Here is a 20,718-nt window from a genome sequence, read left to right on the forward strand (position 1 = left end):
CTTTGTCTTCTACTTATGGCATGTGTTGCTGGTTTTGCACTCAGGTTACTTAGGACTGTATTTTATTTACTGTGTGACCCAAGAAAACGCGCTGAATGTACTCAGCCTCCCGTGGGTGCCGTGAAGCGTCAGCATTCGGGTGGATGATCCACCCGGCTGAGACAGCACTCCAGGAGGGAATCACTCGCCACCTCAGGTTCCAAGGCGTGTGCATACACGGGGAAGCACCAAACATAAACCAGCGGGCCACGATCGCGGAGCTGGTCTCCCGCTATAGGTCTGCCCTTAAAAGACCACGGTAGGTGTTTGCCCACCTTTGTCTTCCGGCTTCCTTGTATCCCGCAAGCTCCGCGCAGGGAAGGAAAGCCATATTAAACTTCGCGATAATTGCAACTGTCGCGAACCTTTCACCGGCTTCCCGGAGCAAAGATGGCAGGCAGATTGCTCCGCCCTGTGAACCAAGATTTTGTTATCGCGAGATCCCAATGACAGTTCAGGAGCCTGATCTCGCGGGATTTTCCGACTTAGGGTTAGAAATTGCTGGGGAAAGTAGAGACAGGGAGGGCCAACTGTGAGAGGGAGGGTGAGGGGTCCACTTGCTGGCTTGCTGTTTCCCCCTACCCCCCCTGGCCGAATTCGAGACGACTAGGTGAGCGCCGCCTTGCCAGCCTCCACAGCGCCCTCCGGCTCTGCCGCTGCCTCGGACGACGCCATCCCTTCTCTCTAGGGCCCCACCTGTGCTCCCTTTTGTCCCGCAGCGTCGCACTTCAGGGGGGCGATGTATGGAGGGCTGCAGGAAGTGGTCTTCCCGCCTGCCGCCTCCTCGGGGTCCTCGGCCGCCTGTTGGGTGTTATACGCAACCAGGCCGCCCAGCCCCTCCCCTTGGCCAGATGGATGCCTCTGTCCCCAAGCCTCGCGCGGAAGCCGCCGGCAAAGGTACAACAAGCTCCGAGCTCACCTCTCCGCCCAGACGCCTGTCTTTATTGCGCCGGGTTGGACCCATTCCTGCCAGTTCTCTTGGGGTTGGGGTTTTACCCGTGGCTCTTCTGAGTGGCTCCTGGAGCCTGGGACCAGATCTTTGGGACTTGGTGTTGAGAACCTGGACTCTGGAGTCAGACTGGATCTAGTCTGGCTCTGACAGTTGCTGAGAAACTTTGGGCAGTTTCCTCATCTGTAAAATTGAGATCATTGCTGAGTTCTTGTGATTACTAAATAAGATGGTGTATGCAAAGCACTTAACGTGACCCAGCTCTGGCCCATAGTAAGCACTCAGTAAATATATGGTATGTTTATTCTTTATCCTTGTATGCCCCACTTCTTAGCGAATGGTAGAAATTTGTAACGTAGGTGAGTAAAGGTTGAGATACCCAGTTCACTTTATTTCACAAAGAGCTTAATATATGATGTACTGAGTCAGGGCCTTACGGTCAACCTTTAATGGGCCATCAAGAGAGAGTTTAAAGAGGGTGTGGTTATCTGCCACAGGTCAAAAGGGATGCCTTCTTGTCCCCCAGATTAATAGCTTTCATTATTAAAAGTGATACAGTAAAAGCTATCAGATACTGAATGCTGTGCCCAGCAATATGCTGATTGTTTATCTACATGCTTTCCTTTGAGGAAGATATCGATCTAATTAAATAGATGAAGAATTCAGAGCTGAAGTTTAGAGGTTTATACAACAAGCCTCAGCTCTGAATGCTGGGAATTGATGACGCTATAACTCAGGGATCACAAATATAAGTGCACATAGAAGCCTGGCAGATGAACTAAGTAATGAAGCTGCTGAATGGAGCTTGTAGGGACTGGGATGCTCATCTCTCAGTTAAAAGGGGCAGGGACCATTCAGTTCCAGGGACTTGTTCGTCCATGTGTGAATGGTACTGGTGGTAGCTACAGGGTTAGATTGCTTGGTTCAAATCCAGGATCTGCCAGCTTTTAGCTGTGTAACCATTGGCAAGCTGGTTAGCCTTTATCTGTTTCACCATTTGTAAGATGAAACTAACAATATTACTTACATGAACTAATGAAAGGGTGGTGGTGAGGCTTAAATGAACTACTGCATCTAAAGCACATGCCTGGCACACATCAGTCTTCACATGTCAGCTATATGTATTTGTTAATTCTATAAGTATTTGAGATTCAAGCATTGTTCTAGGTGCCCAGGATATAGCAGTGAACAAAGTTAAGTCCTTGCTCTAGGGAACGAAGTTGAGATAAACAACAAACATTTCATATTTTTCTCTGAAAATGGAATTAAGCAGGGTAAAGTAAGAGTGGTGGCGAATGTTATGTTAGGTTCAGTGGTCAGAAAAAGCACCTCTTAGGAGATGTCATTTGAGCAGAGACCTGAATGAAGTGAATGAGTCAGTCATTTGGGTATTTTGGGAGAGTACAGGTGGAAGGAACAGAAAGAATGCTCTGGGGCCCTGAGGTGGGAGAATGCTTGCCATGGTTGAGGAACAGCGAGGAGGCCAGTTTGGAATGAAGGACAGGAGGAAACGAAGTTAAAGATGACTCTCCAATCCAACAGGAAATCCTCCCAGTTTAAACTATTTGTTTTAGAGTTTGATACAGAGAGATTCCAGCCTTCCCTCAAACTAGCCAGGCACATTTGTTTATGTGTTTTCTGTCCCTGCTTTTGTGTTACAAGGGTAGGAGACAGTATAGTCTGCAAAACTAAAATAACAAATAGCTAAAATTTGACTCTTTACAGAAAAAGTTTGCCAACAGTTGTTTTAGAGAGGTGGTAGCATGATGAAGGAAAGTGATATATTTTGAGGTAGAACCAGCAGGACTTTCTGAGGTGGTGAATGTAGGTAGTAATATAAAAAGAGGAATAAGGACTGGCTGAATGTTTTCTACCATGACAAGTTGGCTAGGTGATGATGTCATTTAATGAGATTAGGAAAGACTAGTTCTGAGTAAGGTTTAATCATTATTTTTGACATTGGTTTTTTTCATTTTATACCTATTGTGTGGTACAGTATTTGGCAGATAATTGATGTTAAAACATACGTTGAATAGTACACACATTAATGACTTAAGCCTAAAAATTAGAAAGCATTTTCTGGATAGGCAAACAAATCATGTGAAACAGAAATGTGTTAAGAATTGCTATAGGGGTTAATAGAGGTTTGAAGGCTCAAACAGTACTGTTATAAAAATAGAGCCCACAGATCTGTTAGCCCTCTACGGTGGATCCAGGTTTTAGTTTCACGTTAAACTATGTTTTTAGAATTGTGTGACAATTCTCAAATTGTTTGGATCCAAAGATCAGAGTAGGAGAACAGATTTTTCTTGGTGTACTTCTGATATGTAAAACAACCTTACCAAAGTTGGTAGGAATAATGACTTTACTTTTGAGGAACAATCGATGAGGAATAGCTTAGTGAGCTATTCATGCTTAAGACTGTATAGATATACAAGTCATATTATAATCATGAATGTCATAAAAACCTAACAAGAAATCATTGGAAAGACCCTAAGAAACTACCAATAATCATCTGATTTCAATAAGAAATATTTGAGAGGGGTACTTGGGTGGCTCAGTCAGTTAAGCATCCAACTCCTTGATCTCAGCTCAGGTCTTAATTCTGCAGTTAAGATCATAAATTCAAGCCTGGCATTAGGCTCCACATTGGGTGTGAGGCCTACTTAAAAAAAAAAAAAAATTCCTATTATTCATACACTTGTAGCCATATAATTCCTCTGGAGTTCTTGTTATAAGAAATTCCATTTAGAAAATTATTTTTACTTTATTTCCTCTATTCATATCTTTTAATTATACTAGCTGTATGCTCTAAAGATATTCCCCTCCCTAGTCATAGTGCTGTATTTTCTGAATAGAAAATAAAACAGAAAGCTGTACAATTAAGGATGGGATAAATACACATATAGAAAGGGGTCAGAATTTTCAAACAGTAATAGAATCTTAGCAGAAAGAGATCTTAGAATTCATCTCTTTTTTAAGAACTGGAACCCTTCAAAACCTAGAAGGGAAAAAAGCTGTGACAAAGCTGGCACACATAACTTTGTAGTTGAACTGGAGATTCCCTTGGTTAGTTGTATACAATTTCAAGCATTGGTTTAGAAGCAGCAATATTGACGAGAAGAAGAAACAGCTGTCTCCAGAGAAAGGCGATGGGATAACTAAAAAAGCAGACACAAGAATCACAAAAGTATTGCTGTCTAGAGGATTTTAGCTTACTCATTATCAAGCCCCGTTTACTATTAGTCTATCATATCATGAATAATATACATAATGTTCATGAATCATCATGAATATCTCAGTCAGTGGTTCTCAACCATGGCTGTGAATCAGAATCACCCTTTGAATTCAACAATATCTGCCAAAGTAATAAAACCAGATGCCCATGGCCCATATCCGCTAAACCACTGTGGTTTAGTGTTTAAGCATGTTTGAGGAGATTATGACACACAGCCAGGGTGAGAACAACTGGAAATAAATTATATACCCTTTATTCTGATTTTTATAGGAGAATATCTGATAATATATTTTAGGAAGATATCTATATGTGTTATAACTTATGTTGTTTCAGTAATTTGGAAAGGGTATTTGTGTGAGTTACATTTTTTTTCCTCATAGCAGTGGTTAAATGGGGGGTTACTTTATAAGTTAGATTTGGAAATTTTATTTTCTTCTGTATTATTACAGACATATGGCATCCAGGAGAAAGATGTCTTGCCCCTTCTCCAGATAATGAGACACTTTGTGAAGCAAGCATAAAATCTGTCACAGTGGATGAAAATGGGAAATCATTTGCAATCATCTTATATTCAGATTTTCAAGAAAGGAAAGTACCTCTTAAAAGAATTCATGAAGTAAAATCTGTTAAAGATTGCTCCAGGAATTTTATATTTGATGATGAAGATTTGGAAAAACCTTATTTCCCAGACCGAAAATTTCCATCATCTGCCGTTGCTTTTCCATTATCTGAAGACGGAGACTCTATTCCTTATACTATTAACAGGTATTTGAGAGACTACCAAAGGGAAGGAGCCCAGTTTCTCTATGCACACTTCATCCAAGGAAAAGGATGTATTCTTGGTGATGACATGGGACTTGGGAAAACAGTACAGGTATTTTTTAAAATTACTTTATAATTAAAATTCATTAAAGTCATTTTATTATGTCCATGAGTAGATACCATATACAATTCTTTATTTGTACTCCCAAATCTTATAATAGCTATTTTGTGTGTGCCTATGTTTCTCACACACTGGACAGGAAAGTTCTCAAAGTTAGGATGGTGTTTAGTCATTATTTTATCCTCAGTACTTATTTAGTATCTATGAAATACATTATTGAAAATAATGATTTGGTATAACTTGACTTGATTTTACCTTTGGTAATAGTGGTACTAAGATATCAGTTATATTTAAAATAATTGAACTTTCTTAGCAATACTGTATGGAAAGAAGGTATTCTGACATTTGTTAAAGTTACTAGCATAATTAAGTTGATTTTCTGCAGGACTTTTATGTATATTGTTTAGAGTTTATCATATCAGAAGTTTCTTGATCTGGGATCCCTGGACCACTAGGAGTTCTATTGGTGGACTTCAGAGAGGCTTCCTATTTCCCCATAATATGCGCCAGAATTTGTAAACTTCTATACTTTTCTTTTTTTTAATTAAAAAAATTTTTTTTGTTTTTTTTTAATGTTTGTTCATTTTTGAGAGACAGAGAGACAGAGCAGGAGCAGGGGAGGGGCAGAGAGAGAGGGAGACACAGAATCCGAAGCAGCTCCAGGCTCTGAGCTGTCAGCACAGAGTCTGACCTGGGGCCTGAACTCACGAGCCATGAGATCATGACCTGAGCTGAAGTTGGATGCCCAACTGACTGAGCCACCCAGGCACCCCTCTTTTATTATTTTTTTTAAGTTCATTTATTTTTTTTGAGAGAGGGTGTGAACAGGGAAAGGGCAGAGAGAGGATCTCAAGCAGGCTCCGTGCTGCCAGCGTGGAGCCCCCCACAGGGCTCAAACTCACAAGCCATGACATGACCTGAGCCGAAACCAAGAGTCAGACGCTCAACTGACTGAGCCCCCCAGGCGCCCCTACTGATGTACTTTTCTTCAGAGGGGATATATGCTAGTTATCTATTGCTGTGTAACAAGTTACTCCAAAATTTAGCAGCGTACAGCAGTACACATTGATCATTACTTTCTGTGGGTCAGGAATTCAGGTATAGGTTAGCTGGGTCCTCTGGCTCCACCTCTCAGAAGGCAGCAGTCACCTCAAGGTTGGATTAGGGAGGATTCCCTTCCTGGCCACATGGTTGTTGGCAGGATTCGATTCACTGTGAGCTATTTATTGGTGAAGGCTTCCCTTGGTTCCTTACTACATGGGCCTCTTTATAGAGTTTCTTATAACATGGCAGCATGCTTCATCAGGGAGAGCTAGAGGGTAAGAGAGAGCACTAGTAAGACAGAAGTTGTGGTCTTTTGTAACCTAATCACACAAGAGATAGCCCTTCACTTTTGCCAAATTTGCTTTTTTATTTTTTATTTTATTTTTTTAATGTTTATTTATTTTTGAGAGAGACAGAGATAGAATGTGAGTGGGTTAGGGGCAGAGAGAGAGGGAGACACAGAATCCGAAGCAGGCCCCAAGCTCTGAGCTGTCAGCACAGAGCCGGACGCGGGGCTCGAACTCACAAGCTGTGAGATCGTGACCTGAGTTGAAGTCGGTCGCTCAACCCACTGAGCCATCCAGGCGCCCCTGCTTCTTTATTTTTTTATGTTTATTTATTTTTGAGAGAGTGCAAGAGCGGGTGCACATGTAAGTAGGGGAGAGGCAGGGGAGAGCATCCCAAGCAGCCCCAACTTGGGGCTAGATCTCAAGAACCATGAGATCATGACCTGAGCTGAAATCAAGAGTCAGGCACTTAACCTACTGAGCTACCCAGGAACCCTGCCATATTTGCTTCTTTAGAAGCAAGTGCTAAATTCAGCTCTTACTCAAGGGGGGAGATTAACAAGGCTGTGGATACCAACAGTTGGGGATTATTGGGAGCCCTGTCAGAAGCTGCTTTTCACAAAGGTTTGTGATCCAAAAAGATTAGAGTTCTGAAGCTAGACTTTATACTATACAAGCACTCTGGATTTTCAGGGTTGTTTGCCTCGTTTGTGATTAAATCCTTCCATGTTTCCTTCCTTACAATTGAATTTAAGCTATTTTATTCTTCATGACACTTCCATTCTTAGTGGAACTCAAAGGTAAGTGAACAACTAATTTTAACATTTAAAAATAGTCTAATACAATTATGTATAAAGCTCTGATGTAAAAAGTTAGAGTAAAATTAAGTCCTTCAATAATTGTAGTGTATTACCATTAGCCATACTGTTTGTCCCTTTCAGCCCAGGCCATGCATACAGTTCTAGGCTTGCACATTGAAGGTGCTAAATAATTGCTTGTGGAATAAGCAAATTTACTTTCTCAGGAGAATAGGTGGCAAGAATAAAGAAAGGAGCCTTTAGGAAACTATCATCTGTGACCAGGGTATATAGATGAATACCATATAGGGGAAAATAAATGATAAAGTCCCTCTGTGACTATCTTTACATATACTTTGTTGTTTTTGCCCATGGTGGAAAGTCCTTTCCAGCATTTCTTTGACTACCCATTGCCTGAGTATCTGCAAAATCAGAAACACGAGTGTGCTACAAAAAGTGACTGTTTTGGCGACTATCTGGGAATCTCCTCCCACTAAAACTACTAAATACAATTCAAATTCTTTTGCATGTTTTAAGCTCAAATTTGGCTTTCATCTCTGAAGTCCATGTTATAAAGCAGTTCCCCTTATTTTATGATATATATTTTAAAAGTGATTTTACTGTACAGTTTTCTGTTACCCAATACACCAAAATCATTGAAAGGCTTTGAATTGTGTTTCAAATGTGCTGTGAAAAGCTTGAGGGCTTATCTTCTGAAGATTGGGACATAGTTTCTATACTAGTTTTGATACTTCGCTGGATTTTTTTATCCTTGGAGAATAACATCTCTGGTTATTATTCTTGTTGCTCAGGTAATAATTTCTGCATAAATAGGGGTGCCTGGGTGGCTCAGTCGGTTAAGGTCATGATCTCACGGTTCATGGGTTTGAGCCCCATGTCAGCCTCTGTGCTGACAACTTAGAGTCTGGAGCCTGCTTCGGATTCTGTGTCTCCTTCTCTCTCTCTGCCCCTTCCCTGTTTTTGCTCTGTCTCTCAAAAGTAAATAAGCGTTGAAAAAAGTTAAGAAAAAATTTCTGCATAAATAGGTGATTTGGGAGATTCATTTAAGATGGAGTTTCTATAGATACAGTGAGTAAACCAGTTGAAGAAATGTTAACAGTAGTTCATAAGTTTAGTAGAATTTCAAAAATACAGTAGAATTAGGTGAAAATGGTCTATGAAATTTTCCTATTGGCATTTACCATTTGGACTATCGTATAATCTTCATTTTTTCCCCCTTTTTCTGATATCATCCTTTAAGCTTTCCCCTTCTCACATTCTGACTTGGCTATAATATGAAATTGAGCTTTTATTTTTAAAAAAGCTTGGTTTACAGGGGCACTTGTGTGGTTCAGTTGGTTAAGCATCTGAGTCTTGATTTCAGCTCAGGTCATGATCTCATGGTCGTGAGATCGAACCCTGCATTGGACACTGTGATGAGCAAGGAGTCTGCCCCTCTTTCTGCCCCTTCCCTGTTCATGCACATGCATGTGCTGTCTCTCTCCCTCTCTTTCTCTCTGCCTCTCCCTTCCTCTCTCTCCCTCCCTCCCTCCCTCCCTCCTTCCTCCCCCCTCTCAAAAAAGCTTGGTTTATAAACCATATAAAGTTTGCTTCCCTCATTTCAAAGTTTTAAAAAGTCAATTTGTTATTTTACATTCTTCAAGGGATGAGGATTTTAAAATGCCCATTTGATTTAGTGACATTGGAAAGTATTGGTATCTTGAACAAGAGCTATTTTTCTGGAATTTGGGAGGTGGGGGAATCACAAGCCAGATGAGATAGGGTGAAGGCATAGATATAGGAAGTGTGTTTACCTCTCTAAGAAATGTGGCTTTGAAAGGAACAAGAGTGATCTAGTAGTAGCTGAAGGAGGATAAGATTTTGAGGAAGTTTCTTTTTGTTTGTTTTGTATTATTTGGGAATAGGAGCAACTTGAGTATTGTTTAAGTGAATTGGAAGGATCTGATTTGAGAGGGAGCAGTTGAATATACCACACATAAACATACACATGCATATACTTCATATATACATGTCCATGAAACACAGATACATAAATGTGCAAAAAAATGGTATCACTACGATCTTACAAACTGATTTTTCAAACTTATAGAAGAGTTAGAAGAATTGTACAATGAATACCCACTACCTAGATTCTGTTAATGTGTCATTATACATGGCTTATCACTTATCTGTCCATCCATCAAGCCATGTTTTGTTGCATTTTAAAGTAGCAGACATTAGCATATCCTAGCCCCAAACACTTGAGCATACATGTCATTAGCTAGTCAGTATTTATTTACGATTCTTTTTTTTCATTTTGAAGTAAAATTTATAATGAAATGCACAAATCTTAGTGTACCCACCCTTCCATGAGTTTTGGCCAATATGTATTTCTGCATAAGCCAAATAAACCCTTTCAAGATATAGAACTTCATCATCACTCCAGAAAAGGTTATTCTGTTTCTTGCTGGTCTTCCCAACAGTCCTAAGAGGCAATCACTGTTCTGCTTTTTTGTCATAGATTAGTTTTGCTTTTTCATATAAATAGGATCATACATGTGCACTCTTGTGTAAGGCTTCTTTTACTTAACATAGTATTTTGAGACCCATCCATGTTACTGAGTGCATAAGTAGTTTGTTCCTTTTTATTGCTGAGTGGTATTCCATTGTATAGATACTGCACTTTGTTTATCCATCCTCCCGCTGGCTGACGGACATCTGAGCTATTTCTGGTTTTTAGTTGTTATGAAGAAAAATGTTAAGAACTTTCTTGAACAATCTTTTGTGTATTCATTTCTCTTGAGTAAATAATTATGGATGGAATTACTTGGTCAAAAACTGATGTGTGCTTAGTTTTGTAAGAAATTGCCAAGCCTTTCCAAAGTGTTTGTACCATTCTGCATTCCTGCCTACAATCTATGACATCATGGTTGCTCCATAGCCTCACAAAATTTGGTTCTGTCAGGCTTATTAGTTTTAGCATACTTGTTGGGGGTGTGTGTATATTTATGTTTGGATGTTGTTTATGTACTTTTTAAAGGTATAATTAATACACAGTAAAGTGGATAAATTTACAGTGTGTAGTTTGGCACGTTTTACAAATATATGCACCCAAGAAATGATCATAACAATACCACAGCCAAGGTAATGAACATATCTATCACCCCAGAAGTTTCCTTGTATACATTGTGCCCATAATGTGTTCAACATCAGTAATTCATCATCTACTGTTTTCACTTTTGGTTTTTAACTTGACTAAGAACTTAAAATTGAGAATGGATGCAAAATCCTAGATTTTTATTAAAATTTCCCAATATTTTACAGAATTCTCAAATTCATGGAATTTGACAAGTTAAAATTAAGATTTGTATCATTTTGGATAGATAAATAGATTGAATTATGAATTATAATTGGGAATATAGTTTCCTTATTTACAAAAAGGTTTTTTTTAACATTTATTCATTTTTGAGAGACAGAGTGTGAGTCAGGAAGGGGCAGAGAGAGAGAGGGAGACATGGAATCTGAAGCAGGCTCCAGGCTCTGAGCTGTCAGCACAGAGCCTGACCTGGGGCCTGAATTCATGAGCTGTGAGATCATGATCTGAGCTGAAGTCGGACATTTAACTGACTGAGCCACCCAGGCGCCCCATAATATAGTTTTCTTATAATGAAACAATTTGCAGATGACTTAAGAGCAAAGCAATGGATTAGGTTTTATATTGCCTCATTTAAATGGTCACATGGTATCCAATAGGTATTGTGTCTGCCTTTTCAATAGTCTTTGAGGACCAGTTTGCCTGTAATTCAAAAGAATATATATATCTGTATGTGTGCGTGTGTGTCTGTCATTTTGTCTTTAATTATGTCATTATGTCTTTTATTACAAACAGTAAAATGCATGGATATAAAGTATACAGTTATACATATTTAACTCATATATATAACCAGTACTGTAATAAGATACAGAACATTTCCCTCATCATAGAGTTTCTTCATGTCCCTTTCCAGTCAGTACCAAACTTTTCATGTTGTCCAATGCTTAAGCTCCATCATTTGTGAAATATCCTTTCTGTCTCCTAAGTTCTGCATCAGCCATTTTGCTCACATCAATCTCTTGCTGAATTTAATACCTGTTTTCTGCTCATCAATTTTTTCTGCTCATCAGTTGTTTTCTTAGTCACACTTCCTCAACTCATCTCCTTTTCCATGGTTCCCCACCCCCAAATCAACTGATTTCAAACTGCTGGCAGATAGAAATAAGCCTTTCATCTAAACTTTTCCAGTGCGTAGCCTGGTACCCAGCATGTAGTAGGTAATAAATATATTTTTATTGAATGCATTAATGAATTTTAAGTTGAATTAGGTAATCATGTGTTATAGTTTATGTTTAATAATCCCTTAGGCTCTATGACAGGCATTTTCTGTTAAACATACATGTTAATTAGGCATTATTGCTCCCATTTTATTGATGAAAAAATTGAAATTTATGGAGACATTATGAAAATTGCCCAAGGTCACATAGCTGGTACAAAGCTGGTTGGTCAGACTACAAAATCTTGGCCATAACTCCTGTATTATACTGCTTTATATAATATGTGTTAGAAATGCAAATTTCGTTAGCATATTTTAAAACTCAACACAAGTTTTGACCATTCTTGTATATCATTATTTTATAATCTTTTAGATGACATAATTTACCGAAAAATCTATTTATTGTGGTATACAAGATTGTATACAGGTCTCCTTATCTCAGTGGAATGATGCTGACAAAAATAGCTCCTGCTTATGAATCATTGATATGTATTAGCTTGACATTTTACATGTTTTAACTTTTTTCAGGAACTAAAATAATGCTGATTATACCTTGAATGCACAAATGCATCTTATAAAAATGTAAAATAAAATTAAAAATTTTTTAATTGAGGTGAAATTCACATAACATAAACAACCATTTTAAAGTGTACAAGTCACTTAATGCCTTCACAATATTATGCAACTCCATCTCTCTCTGTTTCAAAATTTTTCGTCAGCACAGAACACCCCAGAAGTAATCATCTTCATTTCCCTGGCGACGACTAATTGGCCTTTTATCCGAATGGATTTGCCTTTCTTGAATATTTCATGCAAAAGGTATCATTCAATTGTGACCATTTGTGCCTGGTTTCTTTCACTTAGTGTAATGTTTTGAGGCTTATCCAAGTTGTAGGATGCATCAGTACTTCATTCCTTTTATGCTGAGAAATATTCTATTGTATGTAAATACCACAATTTGCTCGTCTATTCATCTTTTGGCAGACATTTGGATTATTTCTACCTTTGGGTTATTATGAAAAAGGCTACCATCATGTACAAGATTCTGTGTGGACATATGCTTTCATTTCTTTTGCATATATACCTAGTAGTGGAATTACTAGGTCATATGGTATTTCTATGTTTATTTTTTTTGAGGAACTTCTATACCATTTTCCACAGTGTTTGTACCACTCTACATTCCCAACAGCAATGTGTGACGTTTCCTATTCCTGCATATCCTTGTCAGTACTTATTATTTTGTTTTCTTCATTATAGCCACCCTAATGCATGTGAAGTGGTATCTCATTGTGGTTTTTATCTGTATTTGTATAATGACCAAGGGTGTTGAACAACTTTTCATGTGCTTTTTGGTCATTTGTATGTCTTCCTGGGGAAATGTGTATTCAAGTTGATATATAGACTGAATGTTTGTGTCCCTGCAAAATTCATGTGTTGAGACTCTAATCCCCCATGTGATAGTATTGGAGGTGGGGCCTTTGAGGAGTGGTGGTATTGTAAGAAGAGATAGGAGAAACTTTGCTTCCCCTTTCTGCTATCATCTGAGGATACAATAAGAAGACTGCATGCTGTCTGCAAACCAGGAAGTGGGCCCTCACCAGACACCAGATCTGCCAGCACTTTGACTGCAGAACTGTGAGAAGTAAGAGTGTTTTTTAAACTACGCAGTCTATGGTAATTTGTTACAGTGCCCCAGAGTGACTAAGGTACAAGTCCTTTGCCCATTTTTAAACTGAGTTGCTTGTCCATATACGTATGAGTTTTTTTCTGGTCTTTTTCTTCTATACAATTTCAGTTTGACTATCCTTATACTCAATTTTGTGTTAATTACTTTCTTGCTATACATAGTCTATCTTTCCCCCTTTGTATTTTGATGTAAAATTTTAATCACTTTGTCAAGTTCCAAGAACATATCTTTTAGGGTGTTATTAGGATTGTGGAGTTCAATTATATTGAATTTATAGAACAGTTTGAGGAGAATTAACATGGAATGATAGCTCCATTCATTTAGCTATTTAATTTTTCTCACCAGGGCTTTATAGTTTTATATGTGGGCCTTACACATATTTTGTCATAGGTAATTGTATATTTTTGATGCTGTTTTTTGTGGAATTTAAAAATTTAATATCCTGATTTTCTGCCGGTAGTATAAAAGTCAAATTTATTTTTATATATTGAGCTCGTATCCTGCTACCTTGCTAAATTCATCACTTAATTAGTTCTAGTAGTTGTTTGGTAGATGCCTTAGGATTTTCTTTTTTTTTTCTTAATGTTTATTTTTGAGAGAGAGAGAGAGAGCAGAAGAGAGGCAGAGAGAGAGAGAGACACAGATTCTGAAGCAGGTGCCAGGTTCTGAGCTGTCAGCACAGAGCCTGAGCAGAGTTCGAACCCACGAGCTAGGACATCATGACCTGAGCCAAAGTTGGAGGCTTAACTGACTGAGCCACCCAGGCACCATACCTTAGGATATTCTATGTAAATGGTATATGTCATTCACAAATAGACAGTTTTACTTCTTTAATTTTTACGTCTTTTATTTCTATTCTTGCCTTATTTCACTGGCTAGGTAGGATTCTAGGACAATTTGAATATAATCAGTGACATCCTTATCTCATTCCTGTCTTAGAAAACATTCAGTATTTTAACATTAACATTAGCTGTAGGATTTTCATACCATCTTTTATAAGCTGCTTGATGCTTTCTTCTAGTCCTAATTGCTGAGATTTTTTTTTTGTAGTTAATGTGTACTGAATTTTATTAAATACTTTTTCTGCGTCCGTTGAGATAATCATTTTTTCTCCTTTTCTCTGTTAACATATTATATGAGTCAATATGATTTATATTGATTGTTTTTTTAATGTTAAACCAGTTTTGTATTTTTAAGATAAGCCCAATTTGATCATGAAGTATGGTTTTTATAGTTGCTGGATTTGATTGGCTAATATTTTCAGAATTTTTGCCTTTACAATATGGATATTGGTCTATAATTTTCTCATATGTTTGTCTGGTTTTGGTATTGAAGTTATGCAGACCTCATAAAATAAATTGGTAAGTGTTTCTTTCTTCTCTTTTTAAAAAAAGGATTGAGTAAAGTTTGTGTTATTTTATACTTATTTGATGGAATTTACTAGTGACATCTTTGGACTTGGAGTTTTCTTCAAGGAATTTACTAGTGACATCTTTTGGACTTGGAGTTTTCTTTAAGGGAAGGTTTTAGATAATGAATTCAATTACGTTAATAGATATGAAGCTATTCAGATTTTCTACTTCTCGCTATATCATTTTGGCAAATTTATTTTTCAAGGAATTTATCTATTTCATCTAAGTTGTCAAATTGACAAAGTTTTCCATGATACTCCTTCTTTACTTTTTTAGTGTTTGTAGGATCTGAATGATACTTCTGTGTTTTTTATGTGAATATTTTATATTCTATCTCTTTTATTCTTTTTTCCAGCAATAAATATATATGTGTGTGTGTGTATATATATATGTGTATATATATATATATATTTATTTAATTAATTTAACATATATATATTTAATTAGTTAATTTTTTAATTTACCTCCAAGTTAGTTAGCATATAGTGCAACAGTGATTTCAGGAGTAGATTCCTTAATGTCCCTTACCCATTTAGCCCATTCCTCCTCCCACAACCCCTCCAGCAACTCTCTGTTTGTTCTCCATATTTAAGAGTCTCTTATGTTTTGTCCCCCTCCCTGTTTTATAGTATTTTTGCTTCCCTTCCCTATGTTCATCTGTTTTGTATCTTAAATGTCTCATGTGAATGACGTCATATGATGTTTGTCTTTCTCTAATTTCACTTAGCATAATACCCAGTAATTCCATCCACAGAGTTGCAAATGGCAAGATTTCATTCTTTTTGATAGCCGAGTAATACTCCATTGTATATATATACCACCTCTTCTTTATCCATTCATCTGTTGATGGATATTTGGGCTCTTTCCATACTGTGACTATTGTCGATTGTGCTGCTACAAACATTGGGGTGCATGTGCCCCTTTGAAACAGCACACCTGTATCTCTTGGATAAATACTTATTAGTGCAATTTCTGGGTCATAGGGTAGTTCTATTTTCAATTTTTGAGGAACCTCCACACTGTTTTCCAGAGTGGCTGCACCAGTTTGCATTCCCACAAGCAGTGCAAAAGAGATCCTCTTTCTCCACATCCTCACCAACATCTGTTGTTGCCTGAGTTGTTAATGTTAGCCATTCTGACGGGTGTGAGGTGATATCTCATTGTGGTTTTGATTTGTATTTCCCTGATGATGAGTGATATTGAGCATTTTTTCATGTGTCTGTTGGCTATCTGGGTGTCTTCTTTGGAGAAGTGTCTATTCATATCTCCTGCCCATTTCTTCACCAGATTATTTGTTTGGGTATTGAGTTTGGTAAGTTCTTTATAGATTTTGGATACTAACCCTTTATCTGATATATCTTTTGCAAATATCATCTCCCATTCCTTCGGTTGTCTTTTAGTTTTGCTGATTGTTTCCTTTCCTGTGCAGAGCTTTTAATTTTGATGAGGTCCCAATAGTTCATTTTTGCTTTTGTTTCTCTTGCCTCTGGAGACATGTTGAGTAAGAAGTTGCTGCAGCCGAAGTCAAAGAGGTTTTGCCTGCTTTCTCCTCCAGGAATTTGGTGGCTTCCTGTCTTACATTGAGGTCTTTCATCCATTTTGAGTTTATTTTTGTGTATGGTGTAACAAAGTGGTCCAGGTTCATTTTTGTACATATCACTGTCCATTTTTCCCAGCACAATTTGCTGAAGAGTCTGTATTTATTCCATTAGATATTCTTTCCTGCTTTGTCAAAGATTAGTTGGCCATACGTTTGTGAGTCCCATTTCTGGGTTCTCTATTCTGTTCCATTGATCTGAGTGTCTGTTCTTGTGCCAGTACCATACTGTCTTGATTACAGCTTTGTAATATGTCTTGAAGTCTGGGATTGTGATGCCTCCAGCTTTGGTTTTCTTCTTCAAGATTGCTCTGGCTATTCGGGGTCTTTTCTGTTTCCATACAAATTTTAGGATTGTTTGTTCTAGCTCTGTGAAGATGCTGCTGTTATTTTGATAGGGATTGCATTGAGTATGTAGATTGCTTTGGGTAGTATTGACATTTTAACAATGTTTGTTGTTCCAATCCAGGAACATGGAATATTTTTTCCTTTTTTGTGTGTGTCTTCTTCAATTTCTTTCATAAGCTTTCTATAGTTTTCAGTGTATAGATTTTTCACCTCTTTGGTTAGATTTATTCCTAGGTATTTTGTGGGGTTTGGTGCAGTTGTAAATGGAATAGGTTCCTTGATTTCTCTTTCTTTTCCTTCATTATTGGTGTATAGGAATGCAACTGATTTCTGTGCATTGATTTTTATGTGCTGCAACTTTGCTGAGTTCATGGATCAGTTCTAGCAGTTTTTTGGTGGAATCTTTTGGGTTTTCCATATAGAGTATTGTATCATCTGTGAAGAGTGAAAGTTTGACTTTCTCCTGGCCGATTTGGATGCCTTTTATTCCTTTGTGTTGTCTGATTGCTGAGGCTAAGTCTTCCAATACTGTGTTAAATAGCAGTGGCAAGAGTGGACATCCCTGTTGTGTTCCTGACCTTAGGGGAAAAGCTCTCAGTTTTTCCCAATTAAGGATGATATTAGCAGTGGGTCTTTCATATGATCTTGAGGTATAATCCTTCTATCTCTACTTTCCTGAGGGTTTTTATCAAGAAAGGATGCTGTATTTTGTCAAATGCTTTCTTTGCATCTATTGAGAAGATCGTTGGCTCTTATCCTTTCTTTTATGGATGTGATGTATCACATTGATTGTTTTGCATATATTGAACCAGACCTGCATCCCAGGTATAAATCCCACTTGGTCATGGTGAATAATTCTTTTAAGGTATTGTTGGATCCAGTTGGCTAGTATCTTGTTGAGGATTTTAGCATCCATGTTCATCAGGGAAATTGGTCTGTAGTTCTCCTTTCTAGTGGGGTCTTTGTCTGGTTTTGGAATCAAGGTAATGCTGGGTTCATAGAATGAGTTTGAAAGCTTCCCTTCCATTTGTTTTTTGGAACAGCTTCGAAAGAATAGATGTTAACTCTTTTTTAAATGTTTGGTAGAATTCCCTGGAAAGCCATCTGGCCCTGGACTCTTGTTTTTTGGGAGATTTTTTATTACTAATTTGATTTCCTTACTGGTTATGGGCCTGTTCAAATTTTCTATTTCTTCATGTTTCAGTTTTGGTAGTTTATGTGTTTCTAGGAATTTTCAATTTCTTCCAGATTTCCCATTTTATTGGCGTAAAATTGCTCGTAATAGTCTTTTTTTTTTTTTAAACGTTTATTTAGTTTTGAGACAGAGCATGAACGGGGGAGGGTCAGAGAGAGAGAGGGAGACACAGAATCGAAAACAGGCTCCAGGCTCTGAGCTGTCAGCACAGAGCCTGACGTGGGGCTTGAACTCACAAACCGCGAGATCATGACCTGAGCTGAAGTCGGACGCTTAACAGACTGAGCCACCCAGGCGCCCCATCTTGTAATATTCTTTAATTATTGTTTTTATATCTGCTGTGTTGGTTTTGATCTTTCCTCTTTCATTCTTGATTTTATTTATGTGGGTCCTTTCCTTTTTCTTTTTGATCAAATTGGCTAGGGTTTTATCAATTTTGTTAATTCTTTCACAGAACCAGCTTCTGGTTTCATTGATCTGTTCTACTTTTTTTGTTGTTGTTGTTTTGTTTTTTTTTTTGTTTGTTTCAATAGCATTGATTTCTGCTCTAATCTTTATTGCTTACTGCCTTCTCCTGGTTTTGGGTTTTATTTGCTGTTCTTTTTCCAGCTCTTTAAGATGTAAGGTGTAAGGTTAGGTTGTGTATCTGAGACCTTTCTTCCTTCTTTAGGAAGACCTGGATAGCTATATACTTCCCTCTTATGACCACCCATTGCTGTGTCCCAGAGGTTTTGGTCTGTGATGTTAGCATTTTCATTGGCTTCCATGAACTTTGTAATTTCTTCTTTAACTTCTTGGGTTAGCCCATTCATTCTTCAGTAGGATATTCTTTAGGCCCCAAGTATTTATTGTCTTTCCACATTTTTTCTTGTGGTGGATTTCAAGTTTCATAGCATTGTGGTCTAAAAATATGCATGGTATGATCTCCATCTTTTTGTATTTGTTGATGGCTGATTTGTGTCCCAGTATGTGATCTATTCTGGAGAATGTTCCATGTGCACTCGAGAAGAATGTGCCCTGCTTTAGGATAAGAATGTTCTGTATATATCTGTTAAGTCCATTTGGTACAGTGTGTCATTCAAAGCCATTGTTTCCTTGTTGATTTTCTGCTCAGATGATCTGCCCATTGCTATAAGTGGGATGTTGAGGTCTCCTACTATTACGGTATTATTATCAATGAGTTTCTTTATGTTTGTCTTTAATTGATTTATACATTTGGGCGTGCCACATTTGGAGCATAAATGTTTATAATTGTTAGATCTTCTTGGTGGATAGGCCCCTTAAAATGATATAATGTCCTTCTTCATCCCTTGTTAGAGTCTTTATTTTAAAATATAGATTGTCTGATATATGTATGGCTAATCCACCTTCTTTTGGCGATCATTTGCATGATAGATGGTTCTCCATCCCCTTAGTTTCAATCTGAAGGTGTGTTTAGGTCTAAAATGGGTCTCTTGTAAACAGCATATAGATGCATCTTCTTTTCTTAGCCTTCTGATTGGAGTGTTTAGTCCATTGATGTTTAGAGTGAGTACTGAAAGATATGAATTTATTGCCATTATGTTGTCTGAAGAGTTGGAGTTTATGGTGGTGTTCTCTGGTCCTTTCTAGTCTTTGTTGCTTTTGGTCTTTTTTTTTTCCTATCTTTTCCCCCTTCAGAAAGTCCCCCTTAAAATTTCTTGCAGGGCTGGTTTGGTGGTCACAAACTCCTTTAATTTTTGTTTGTCTGGGAATCTCTTTTATCTCTCCTCCTATTTTGAATGACAGCCTTGCTGGATAAAGAATTCTTGGCTGCATATTTTTCCGATCAGCACATTGAATATAACCTGCCACTCCTTTCTGGCCTGCCAAGTTTCTGTGGATAGGTCTGCTACGAACCTGATCTGTCTTCCCTTGTAGGTTAAGGACTTTTTTTCCCTTGCTGCTTTCATGATTCTTTCCGTGCCTGAGTATTTTGTGAATTTGACTATGATATGCCTTATTCATGGTCTGTTTTTGTTGAATCTAACGGGTGTCCTCTGTGCTTCCTGGATTTTGATGTTTGTGTCTTTCCCTGTGTTAGGAAAGTGTTCCATTATGATTTGCTCACTTAAACATACTACCCCTTTTTCTCTCTCTTCATGTTTTGGGGCCCCTATGATTTTAATGTTATTCCTTTGTAATGAGTCACTGAATTCTCTAATTCTCATATTGTGCTCTTTTGCCTTAGTCTCCCTCCTTTTTTTTTTTTTTTTTGCTTCATTATTCTCCATACGTTTGTTCTCTATATTGCTGAATTGCTTCTCTGCTTCATCCATCCTTGTACCGTGGCATCCATTCGAGATTGCATCTGAGTTGTAGCATTTTTTATTTTTATCCTGGCTAGCTTTTACTATCTCCACAGAAAGGGATTCTAATCTATTTTCAATCCCAGCTAGTATTCTTACTGTCGTGATTCTAAATTCTGGCTCAGACATCTTGCTTGTATCTTTGTTGATTAAGTCCTTAGCTGTCATTTCTTCTTGTTTTTTCTTTTGGGCTGAATTCCTTCATTTCATCATTTTGAAGGAAGAAAAGGAATTAATAAAGTAAAAAAAAAAATAAAAATTAAACCATTAAAAACAACAAGGAAATCAAATAAAGGATGCTAGATCCTAGGTGTGTTTGGGTCTGGTTGTTGAAGGAAACTTGATAGATTAGAGAAAAAAAGGGAAAGATTAAAAAAAAGGGAAAAAAGTTTGAAAATTTGGAAAAATGAATACAGTAAAACAATAAAATTAGATAATGGAAGTAAAATATAAAAGTTTACAAAAAAGTAAGAAATATAGTAGAAAAAAATTAAAGAAAAATCTTAATAAAAATGGAAAATAAAAATAAATATTTTCCCTTTCTGTATTCAACAATTAGAAAAGAAAAAAAATTGAATAGATGGACCAGCAAACAGAATCAAATA

At 37.5% G+C, this 20,718-nt stretch overlaps 1 protein-coding gene across 1 annotated transcript in view; it reads left to right on the forward strand.

Annotated features, from left to right (window-relative positions):
* The first annotated feature begins 558 nt into the window (after positions 1–558).
* The window catches only part of ERCC6L2 (ERCC excision repair 6 like 2), a 132,434-nt gene continuing 112,274 nt past the window's right edge, over positions 559–20,718 (forward strand). Inside the window, 2 exon segments of the mRNA XM_042912276.1 lie at positions 559–936; positions 4,676–5,100. Coding sequence (XP_042768210.1) covers positions 783–936; positions 4,676–5,100 — 579 coding nt within the window. The 5' untranslated portion in view covers positions 559–782.

The sequence above is a fragment of the Panthera leo genome, chromosome D4 (assembly GCF_018350215.1).
Source record: "Panthera leo isolate Ple1 chromosome D4, P.leo_Ple1_pat1.1, whole genome shotgun sequence".
Taxonomy (NCBI): Eukaryota; Metazoa; Chordata; class Mammalia; order Carnivora; family Felidae; genus Panthera; species Panthera leo.